The sequence below is a fragment of the Fringilla coelebs genome (assembly GCF_963513975.1).
Source record: "Fringilla coelebs genome assembly, contig: SCAFFOLD_407, whole genome shotgun sequence".
NCBI classification, from domain to species: Eukaryota; Metazoa; Chordata; class Aves; order Passeriformes; family Fringillidae; genus Fringilla; species Fringilla coelebs.
Genome location: NW_028167399.1, coordinates 1,896 through 12,950, shown reverse-complemented (window position 1 = coordinate 12,950; position 11,055 = coordinate 1,896). Strand labels below are relative to the sequence as shown.

The window sequence follows — 11,055 nt, the reverse complement described above, 5'->3', positions numbered from 1 at the left end:
ATTGGGGGCACTGGGAGGGACTGGGGGAACTGGGGGGGGGGATTCCTGGGGACACTGGAGGGACACTGGGAGGGACTGGGAGGTCGGGGAGTGTGTCCGACACAGACTGGGGGGCACTGGAGGCACTGGGATCACACTGGGATCATACTGGGATGTACTGGGATCATACTGGGGGCACTGGGATGTACTGGGATCACACTGGGAGCACTGGAGGGGCACTGGGGGGCACTGGGATCATACTGGGATCATACTGGGATCATACTGGGATCGCACTGGGGGGCACTGGGATCATACTGGGATGTACTGGGATCATACTGGGGGCACTGGGGGGCACTGAGATCATACTGGGACGTACTGGGATCGCACTGGGAGCGCTTGAGGGACACTGGGGGGCACTGGGATCATACTGGGATGTACTGGGATCGCACTGGGAGCGCTGAAATTCTCCGGGCACACGGACACCCCCGCCGCGCCCTCCAGGTGGATTTTCCCACCCCGTCCCCCCCCATCCGCCCTCAATGGTTCCTCCCGACCCGCCCCCTCGTCTCTCCGTGACGTCACTTCCGCCCTCGCTCGGCGGAAGCGGCGCTCCCGCAGGGGGCGGGGCCTCTTTGCGGCGCGGGCGGCGGCCATGGCGGAGCCGCGGGTGCGGCCCGGGGGGCTCGGGGGGCTCGGGGGGCTCCGGGGGCGGCCCGGGGGGCGCGGCGGGGACAGGACAGCGGGCTGGGCACCGCGGGGGCTGCGGGGAGCCGCGGGCGGCGGGCGGAGGGGCGCGGGGTGCGGCCACGCGGTGCGGCCTGGTCCCGGTGCGGGCGCGGCCTGGTCCCGGTGTGGGCCCGGCCTCACCCGCTGCTCCCCGCGCCGCAGGTTCTGGTGATCGACGGGCGCGGGCACCTCCTGGGCCGGCTGGCGGCGATCGTGGCCAAGCAGGTGCTGCTGGGTGAGTGCGGGGCGGGCGAGCACCGGGAACGGAACCGGGAACGGAACCGGGGGGGAATCCCCGGGACCCCGCGCCGTGATGAGCCCTGTCGGCTGTCGAGTTTGGCGACAATGAGAGGCGCCTACATGCACTACCAGCTGAGCGCGGGGGCTCCGGGAATAACGGGGGAACCGGGAAAAACCGGGAGGGAAAACGTGAATAAAGGAGGGAACCGGGAATAACGGAGAGGAACCGGGATTAACGGGGGTCCCGCCGTCCCCAGGCCGCCGCGTGGTCGTGGTTCGCTGCGAGGGCATCAACATCTCCGGGAACTTCTACCGGAACAAGCGTGAGTGCCGGGCCGGGCCGGGGAAGGTTCCAGAAGGCCCCGGGCTCTGGGTGCACCCCCGGCCCCCCCGGTTCGGGTGAATTCTGCCCCATTTTTGATGGATTGTGCCCCATTTTTTGTGAATTCTCCCCCATTTCTGCCCCGTTTCTGAGCGATTCTGCCCAATTTTTGATGAATTCTGCCCCATTTCTGAGCGATTCTGCCCCATTTCTGCCGATTCTGCCCCATTTTTTGTGAATTTTCCCCCATTTCTGAGGGTTTCGGACCCAGTTTTGGTGAATTCTGCCCTATTTCTCCCGATTCTGCCCCGTTTTTGATGAATTCTGCCCCATTTCTGAGCGTTTCTGCCCCATTTTTGGTAAACTGCCCAATTTTTGATGAATTCTGACCCATTTCTCCCGATTCTACCCCATTTCTGAGGGTTTCTGCCCCGTTTTTGGTGAATTCTGCCCCATTTTTGGTGAACTCTGCCCCATTTTTGATGAATTCTGCCCCATTTCTCCTGATTCTGCCCCATTTTTAGTGAATTCTCCCCCGTTCTGAGCATTTCTGCCCCATTTTTGCTGAATTCTCCCTCTTTCTGATCATTTTTGCCCCATTTTTGGTGAATTCTGCCCCATTTTTGATCAATTCTCCCCCTTTCTGAGCGTTTCTGCCCCATTTTGGGTAAATTCTGCCCCGTTTTTGGTGAACTCTGCCCCATTTTTGGTGAATTCTCCCCTGTTCTGATCATTTCTGCCCCGTTTTTGGTGAATTTTTCCCCTTTCTGAGCATTTCTGCCCCATTTTTGATGAATTCTCCCTCTTTCTGATCATTTCTGCCCTGTTTTTGATGAATTCTGCCCCATTTTTGGTGAATTCTCCCCCTTTCTGATCATTTCTGTCCCATTTTGGGTGAATTCTGCCCCTTTTCTGATCATTTCTGCCCCGTTTTTGATGAATTCTGCCCCATTTTTGGTGAATTCTCCCCCTTTCTGATCATTTCTGTCCCATTTTGGGTGAATTCTGCCCCTTTTCTGATCATTTCTGCCCCGTTTTTGATGAATTCTGCCCCATTTTTGGTGAATTTCCCCCTTTCTGCCCCGTTTTTGATGAATTCTGCCCCGTTTTTGGTGAAATTTCCCCCTTTCTGCCCCATTTTGGGTGAATTCTCCCCCTTTCTGATCGTTCCTGCCCCATTTTTGGTAAACTGCCCAATTTTTGATGAATTCTGACCCATTTCTCCCGATTCTGCCCCATTTTTGGTGAATTCTGCCCCATTTTTGGTAAATTCTCCCCCTTTCTGAGGGTTTCTGCCCCATTTCTCCTGATTCTGCCCCAATTTTGGTGAATTCTCCCCTTTTCTGATCATTTCTGCCCCATTTTGGGTGAATTCTGCCCCATTTCTGAGCGTTTCTGCCCCATTTTTGATGAATTCTGCCCCGTTTTTGGTGAATTTGCCCCTTTCTGATCATTTCTGCCCCGTTTTTGATGAATTCTGCCCCATTTTTGGTGAATTCTGCCCCATTTCTGCCCCGTTTTTGGTGAATTTTCCCCTTTCTGATCGTTCCTGCCCCATTTTTGATGAATTCTGCCCCTTTCTCCCCCGTTTTTGGTGAATTTTCCCCCTTTCTGACCGTTCCTGCCCCGTTTTTGGTGAATTCTCCCCCTTTCTGCCCCGTTTTTGGTGAATTTCCCCATTTCTGCCCCGTTTTTGGTGAATTCTGCCCCATTTTTGGTGAATTTTCCCCATTTCTGCCCCGTTTTTGGTGAATTTTCCCATTTCTGACCGTTCCTGCCCCGTTTTCCCCCCAGTGAAGTTCCTGGCCTTCCTGAGGAAGAGGATGAACACCAACCCCTCGCGGGGCCCCTTCCACTTCCGCGCCCCCAGCCGCATCTTCTGGCGCACCGTGCGAGGTGAGGGCCCCAAAAACCCCTGAAACTGACCCAAAAAACCCCCAAAACTGCCCCAAAAACCCCCTGAAACTGCCCCAAAAAATCCCCTGAAACTGACCCAAAACTGCCCCAAAACTGACCCAAAACCGCCCCCAGCCGCATCTTCTGGCGCACCGTGCGAGGTGAGGGCCCCAAAATCCCCTGAAACTGACCCAAAATCACCCAAAACTGACCCAAAACTACCCCAAAACTGTCCCAAAATCACCCAAACCGCCCCCAGCCGCATCTTCTGGCGCACCGTGCGAGGTGAGGGCCCCAAAATCCCCTGAAACTGACCCAAAATCACCCCAAAACTGACCCAAAACTGCCCCAAAACCCCCAAACCGCCCCCAGCCGCATCTTCTGGCGCACCGTGCGAGGTGAGGGCCCCAAAATCCCCTGAAACCGACCCAAAAAACCCCTGAAATTGACCCAAAATCACCCCAAAACTGACCCAAAATCCCAGGGTGCCCCAAAATCCCCTGAAACTGACCCAAAAAACCCCTAAAACTGACCCAAAATCACCCAAACCGCCCCCAGCCGCATCCTCTGGCGCACCGTGTGAGGTGAGGGAGCCCCAAAATCCCCTGAAACTGCCCCAAAATCCCCCGAAACTGCCCCAAAATCCCCAAATCCTGTGGTTTCACCCCAAACTCCCCAAACCCCAATTGCCCTAATTCCCCCGTTTTCTCCCCAATCCCCAGAATTGCCCTAATTCCCCCGTTTTCACCCCAAACCCCGATTGCCCTAAACCCCCCATTCCCGCCCCACTCACCCCAGAATTGCCCTAATTCCCCCGTTTTCACCCCAATCACCCCAGAATTGCCCTAAATCCCCCGTTTTCTCCCCAAACCCTGGAATTGCCCTAATTCCCCCATTCCCACCCCAAACCCCAGAATTGCCCTAATTCCCCCGTTTTCACCCCAATCACCCCAGAATTGCCCTAATTCCCCTGTTTTCACCCCAAACCACAATTGCCCTAATGCCCCCGTTCTCACCCCAATCCCCAGAATTGCCCTAATTCCCCCGTTTTCACCCCAATCCAGGCATGCTGCCCCACAAGACCAAGCGGGGGCAGGCGGCGCTGGAGCGGCTCAAGGTGTTCGATGGGATCCCCCCGCCCTACGACAAGGTGGGACCCCAAAATCCCCCAAATTCAACCCAAATTCACCTGAATCCACCCCAAAATCCCCTGAATCCCCCAAATTCACCCCAAACTCACCCAAATCCCGGTGTCGGTGATGTCACCTGTACCTACATTGTTTGACTCGTGCTGAGAAAAACCCAAACCCTGAGACACCTGGGACCCCAAATTCCCCCAAATTCCCCCAAATTCACCCCAAATCCACCCCAAATTCCCCCCAAATTCCCCAAATTCACCCCAAATTCACCCCAAATCCACCCCAAATCCACCCCAAATCCCCCAAATTCACCCAAATTCCCCCAAATTCACCCCAAATCCACCCCAAATTCCCCCAAATTCACCCCAAATCCCCCAAATCCACCCCAAATTCACCCCAAATTCACCCAAATCCACCCCAAACCCTGAGACACCTGGGACCCCACAGCCCCCCTGAAATCTGATCAAACCACCCCAAAATCTGATCAAACCACCCCAAAATCTGATCAAACCACCCCAAAATCTGATCAAACCACCCCAAAATCTGATCAAACCGCCCCAAAATCTGATCAAACCACCCCAAAATCTCAGCAAACCACCCCAAAATCTGATCAAACCACCCCAAAATCTCAGCAAACCACCCCAAAATCTCAGCAAAACCCTAAAATCTCGTTAAACCTTGAAAACCCCAGAAACTCCCCAATAAAATGAGGTAAAACCCCAAATAATAAATCTTGTAATTCCCACCAAAATGCCATAAAAACCCTAAAATCTGGAAATCCACACCCAAAATGCCATAAAAACCCTAAAATCTGGAAATCCACACCCAAAATGCCATAAAACTCCTAAAATCTGGAAATCACACCCAAAACCTCATAAAAACCCTAAATCTCGTTAAATCTTCAAAACCCCAAAAACTCCTTAATAAAATCAGGTAAAACCCCAAATAATAAATCTTGTCATCCCCACCAAAATGCCATAAAAACCCTAAAATCTGGAAATCCACACCCAGAATGCCATAAAAACCCTAAAATCTGGAAATCCACACCCAAAATCTCATCAAAACCCTAAAATCTCGTTAAACCTTCAAAACCCCAGAAACTCCCCAATTAAATCAGGTAAAACCTCAAAAAATAAATCTTGTCATTCTCACCAAAATGCCATAAAAACCCTAAAATCTGGAAATCCCCACCCAAAATGCCATAAAAGCCCTAAAATCTGGAAATCCACACCCAAAATGCCATAAAAACCCTAAAATCTGGAAATCCACACCCAAAATGCCATAAAAACCCTAAAATCTGGAAATCCACACCCAAAATCTCAGCAAAACCCTAAATCTTGTTAAACCTTCAAAAACCCCAGAAACCCCCCAATAAAATCAGAATAAAATCAGGTAAAACCTCAAATAATAAATCTTGTCATCCCCACCAAAATCTCATAAAAACCCTAAAATCTCGATAAACCTTCAAAACCCCAAAAACTCCATAATAAAATCAGGTAAAACCTTAAATAATAAATCTTGTCATCCTCACCAAAATGCCATAAAAACCCTAAAATCTGGAAATCCACACCCAAAATGCCATAAAAACCCTAAAATCTCAGAACACTCCCCTAAATTCCCGTAACCCACACAAAAACCCCATAAACCTCCTAAAAGTTCTTAGAATCTCACAAACTCCCTAAAATCTCTCAAAAATTTTATAAAGTTCCATAGACCTGCTAAAGTCTCATAAAACCCTATAAAATCTCATAACCCCCCCCAAAATCTCATAAAACCCCCAAAAATGCCACAATCTCCACCAAAATCTGATAAAACCCCCGCCAAAATTCCATAAAACCCTTAAAAATTCGAGATCCTTCCTAAAATCCCATAAACTCCCTAAAATCCTTTAAACCCCTGCCCAAATCCCATAAACTCCCCAAAATCTCATAAACCCCTCCCCAAAATCCCATAAACTCCCTAAAATCCCATAAACTCCCCCAAACCCCACAAAATCCCCCAAACCCCACAAAATCCCCCAAACCCCATAAACTCCCCAAAATCCCGTAAACTTCTAAAATCCCATAAAACCTCCCCAAATCCCATCAACACTCTAAAATCCTATAAAATCCCCCAAAATCCCATAAACCCCCCCCCAAAATCCCTTAAACCCTCCCCCCAAATCCCATAAACTCCCGAAAATCCCATAAACCTCCCCAAAATCTCATAAACCCCCCAAAATCCCCCAAACCCCTGGAATTCCCCCAAAAACCCCAAAACCCCCAAAATCCCTTAAACCCCCCACAAACCCCCGGAATTCCCCCAAAAACCCCAAAATCCCACAAACCCCTGGAATTCCCCCAAAACCACCCAAAATCCCTTAAACCCCCCACGACCCCTCAAACCCCTGGAATTCCCCCAAAAACCCAAAACCACCCAAAATCCCTTAAACCCCCCAAAATCCCCCAAACCCCCGGAATTCCCCCAAAAACCCAAAACCCCCAAAATCCCTTAAACCCCCCAAAATCCCCCAAACCCCCGGAATTCCCCCAAAAACCCAAAACCCCCAAAATCCCTTAAACCCCCTAAAATCCCCCAAACCCCCGGAATTCCCCCAAAAACCCCAAACCCCCAAAATTCCTTAAACCCCCAAAATCCCCCAAACCCCTGGAATTCCCCCCAAAACCCCAAACCCCCCAAAAACCCCAAACCCCCCAAAAACCCCAAAACCACCCAAAATCCCTTAAACCCCCCAAAATCCCACAAACCCCCGGAATTCCCCCAAAAACCCCAAAACCCCCCAAAATCCCCCAACCCCCCGGAATTCCCCCAAAAACCCCAAAACCCCAAATTTGGGATTGCAGCGCAAGCGCATGGTGGTGCCGGCGGCGCTCAAGATCATCCGCCTGAAACCCACGCGCAAGGTGAGACTTTGGGGTGAATCCGGACAGTTTTGGGAAAATCCGGCCCTTTTTGGGCAATTCCGGCCAGTTTTGGGAAAATCCGCAATGTTTGGGGAAATTCCCGCCCTTTTGGGGCAAATCCGGACAGTTTTGGGCAAATCCAGAACTTATTGGGGCAAATCCGCCCCTTTTGGGGCAATTTCACCCTTTTTTAGGGCAATTCCGTCATTTTTGGGGATTTCTGCCCCTTTTTGGGGCAATTCCGGCCCCTTTGGGGGCAAATCCACCCCTTTTAGGGCAATTCTGCCACTTTTGGGGCAATTCCACCCCTTTTTGGGGCAAATCCGGCCCTTTTGGGGCAATTCCGCCCTTTTTTGGGAAATTCCGCCCCTTTTTGGGGCAGTTCTGCCTCTTTTTTGGGCAATTCCGACCCTTTTTGGGGCAATTCTGCCATTTTTTGGGGTAATTCTGCTCCTTTTTGGGCAAATCCGCCCCTTTTTGGGCAATTGTGCCCCTTTTTGGGACAATTCTGCCCCTTTTTTGGGGCAATTCCGCCATTTTTGGGCAATTCAGGCCCTTTTGGGGCAATTTGGGGTGTTTTGGGCTGTGGGATTTTGGGGGTTTTTGGGGTGTTTTGGGCTGTGGGATTTTTGGGGTGTTTTTGGGGTGTTTTGGGGTGTTTCCTGAGCTCCCAGTGCTCCCAGTTTGCCGTGCTGGGCCGCCTGGCGCACAGGGCAGATTTGGGGCAGTTCTGTGGGGTTTTGGGGTGTTTTGGGGTGTGGGATTTTGGGGGTTTTTGGGCTGTGGGATTTTGGGGGTTTTTGGGGTGGTTTTGGGGTGTTTTGGGGTGTTTCCCGAGCTCCCAGTGCTCCCAGTTTGCCGTGCTGGGCCGCCTGGCACACAGGGCAGATTTGGGGTGGTTCTCTGGGATTTTGGTGGTTTTTGGGGTGTAGGATTTTGGGGTTTTTGCGGTGTGGGATTTTGGGGTTTTTTTGGGGTGTTTTTTGGGGTGTTTTGGGGTGTTTCCTGAGCTCCCAGTGCTCCCAGTTTGCCGTACTGGGCCGCCTGGCGCACGAGGTGGGCTGGAAGTACCGGGACGTGACGGAGGCGCTGGAGGAGAAGAGGAAGGAGAAGGCCAAGCTGCGCTACAACAAGAAGAGGAAGATGATGGTGAGGAAACGGGGCAGAACCCCAAACTTCGGGGAGGACGCCCCGTTTCTCCACGGTTCCGTTTTTCCCAATTTCGCCGTTTTTTCCCCCGTTTCAGAGCCTGCGGCGCCGAGCCGAGCGCAGCGCGGAGAAGAAAGCGGCGCCGTTCACGGCAGTGCTGCGGCAGCACGGGCTGCTGCTGTGAAATAAACAAACTGGGACAAACTGGGAGTGTGTGAGGGTTACTGGGACCCACTGGGATGGACTGGGACGGACTGGGACGGACTGGGAGTGACTGGGATGGACTGGGAGCAGAAAGCGGCGCCGTTCACGGCAGTGCTGCGGCAGCACGGGCTGCTGCTGTGAAATAAACAAACTGGGACAAACTGGGAGAGACTGGAGTGTGATTGGGACACACTGGGATGGACTGGGAGTGACTGGGATGGACTGGGATGGACTGGGACAGACTGGGAGTGACTGGGATGGACTGGAGCAGAAAGCGGCGCCGTTCACGGCAGTGCTGCGGCAGCACGGGCTGCTGCTGTGAAATAAACCAAACTGGGACAAACTGGGGCAAACTGGGAGTGTGTGAGTGTCACTGGGATACACTGGGATGGACTGGGAGTGACTGGGATGGACTGGGACGGACTGGGAGTGACTGGGAGCAGAACGCGGCGCCGTTCACGGCAGTGCTGCGGCAGCACGGGCTGCTGCTGTGAAATAAACAAACTGGGGCAAACTGGGAGTGTGTGAGTGTCACTGGGACAAACTGGGATGGACTGGGATTGTGTGAGTGTCACTGGGATGGACTGGGACGGACTGGGACAGACTGGGAGTGACTGGGACACACTGGGACGGACTGGGATGGACTGGGATGGACTGGGACGGACTGGGACGGACTGGGAGCAGAAAGCGGCGCCGTTCACGGCAGTGCTGCGGCAGCACGGGCTGCTGCTGTGAAATAAACCAAACTGGGACAAACTGGGAGAGACTGGAGTGTGATTGGGACACACTGGGATGGGCTGGGACGGACTGGGATGGACTGGGACAGACTGGGATGGACTGGGACAGACTGGGACGGACTGGGATGGACTGGGAGCAGAAAGCGGCGCCGTTCACGGCAGTGCTGCAGCAGCACGGGCTGCTGCTGTGAAATAAACCAAACTGGGACAAACTGGGAGTGTGTGAGTGTCACTGGGATGGACTGGGATGGACTGGGACGGACTGGGACAGACTGGAGCAGAAAGCGGCGCCGTTCACGGCAGTGCTGCGGCAGCACGGGCTGCTGCTGTGAAATAAACAAACTGGGACAAACTGGGAGAGACTGGAGTGTGATTGGGATGGACTGGGATCCACTGGGATGGACTGGGACAGACTGGGATGGACTGGGATGGACTGGGAGCAGAAAGCGGCGCCGTTCACGGCAGTGCTGCGGCAGCACGGGCTGCTGCTGTGAAATAAACAAACTGGGATAAACTGGGAGAGACTGGAGTGTGATTGGGACGGACTGGGATGGACTGGGACACACTGGGATGGACTGGGATGGACTGGGACACACTGGGATGGACTGGGAGTGACTGGGATGGACTGGGACGGGCTGGGATGGACTGGGAGTGTGTGAGGGTAACTGGGACGAACTAGGACACACTGGGATGGACTGGGAGTGTGTGAGTGGAACTGGGATGGACTGGGAGTGTGTGAGTGGAACTGGGACGGTCTGGGGCACATTTTGGGGAGGTTTAAGAGCTTTTATTGAGCCACGGGCGGGCAACACCAGAGCTGCCCTGGTCACTCCAGTGGTCACTCAGGAGGACCAGCGGTCACTCAGGGTCAGTGGTCACCCCAGTGGTCACCCCGGTGGTCACCCCAGTGGTCACTCCAGGGGTCACCCCAGGGGTCACTCCTGTGGTCACTCCCGTGGTCACTCCCGTGGTCACTCCCGTGGTCACTCCCGTGGTCACTCCCGTGGTCACTCCGGCCATTTGGGTCCCAGTGGTCACTCCCATGGTCACTCCCGTGGTCACTCCGGTGGTCACTCCAGTGGTCACTCCCGTGGTCACTCCAGGGGTCACTCCATCGGTCACTCCGGTGGTCACTCCCGTGGTCACTCCGGTGGTCACTCCAGTGGTCACTCCCGTGGTCACTCCAGCGGTCACTCCCGTGGTCACTCCGGCCATTTGGGTCCCAGTGGTCACTCCCGTGGTCACTCTGCCCACCTGGGCGCCCACCTGGGCCCGAGCTTCGTCCAGCAGCCGGGCGATGACCTCGCTCTCGGCCAGCGGCATCTCGGGGCTCTCGGTCAGCCCTGGGGGCGCGGGGTCAGCGCCCCCCGGACACCCCAAATCCCCGGGTTTTACCCCAAATCCCCGGGTTTAACCCCAAACCCGGGGTGCTCCTCCCCCAAATCCCGGTGTTTTCCCCCAGCCCCCGTTTTTTCCCCAAATCGCAGGTTTTTGCCCCAAATCCCAGTGTTTTTCCCCCCCAAAATCCCAATGTTTCTCCCCCAAAGCCCAGATTTTTTCCCTCAAATCCTGATGTTTTCCCCCAAACCCCAGAATTTCCCCCAAATCCCGGTGTTTTATCCCCCCAGACCCAGGTTTCCCCCCCCCCAGCCCCCATTTTTCCCCAAACCGCGGGTTTTTCCCCCAAATCCCGGTGTTTTCCCCCCCAAGTCCCGATGTTTTCCCCCCCAGCCCCGTTTTTCCCCAAACCGCAGGTTTTT

General features: G+C 54.0%; 1 protein-coding gene across 3 annotated transcripts; it reads left to right on the top strand.

The window, feature by feature from the left end:
• Window positions 1-580: 580 nt before the first annotated feature.
• Window positions 581-9,513, top strand: RPL13A (ribosomal protein L13a). Of its 3 annotated transcripts, none has more exons than XM_084227469.1 (9): window positions 581-646; window positions 868-940; window positions 1,203-1,268; window positions 3,062-3,163; window positions 4,228-4,313; window positions 7,146-7,205; window positions 8,232-8,354; window positions 8,452-8,545; window positions 9,494-9,513. In XM_084227469.1, the coding sequence occupies exons 1-8, from the start codon at window positions 632-634 to the stop codon at window positions 8,536-8,538; spliced, it is 612 nt and encodes a 203-aa protein (XP_084083595.1). In that variant the 5' UTR covers window positions 581-631; the 3' UTR covers window positions 8,539-8,545; window positions 9,494-9,513. The 3 variants fall into 3 exon arrangements, with proteins under 3 accessions (XP_084083595.1, XP_084083596.1, XP_084083594.1); XM_084227470.1 differs by lacking the exon at window positions 9,494-9,513 and adding an exon at window positions 8,888-8,905; XM_084227468.1 differs by lacking the exon at window positions 9,494-9,513 and having other exon boundaries at window positions 8,452-8,902.
• Window positions 9,514-11,055: the final 1,542 nt, after the last annotated feature.

Excerpts from the sequence above, each read along its gene's own strand:
- RPL13A (XM_084227469.1), top strand. Across the intron at positions 1,269-3,061 it reads GAACTTCTACCGGAACAAGC|TGAAGTTCCTGGCCTTCCTG; the intron begins GTGAGTGCCGGG and ends TTTTCCCCCCAG. Across the intron at positions 4,314-7,145 it reads TCCCCCCGCCCTACGACAAG|CGCAAGCGCATGGTGGTGCC; the intron begins GTGGGACCCCAA and ends TTGGGATTGCAG.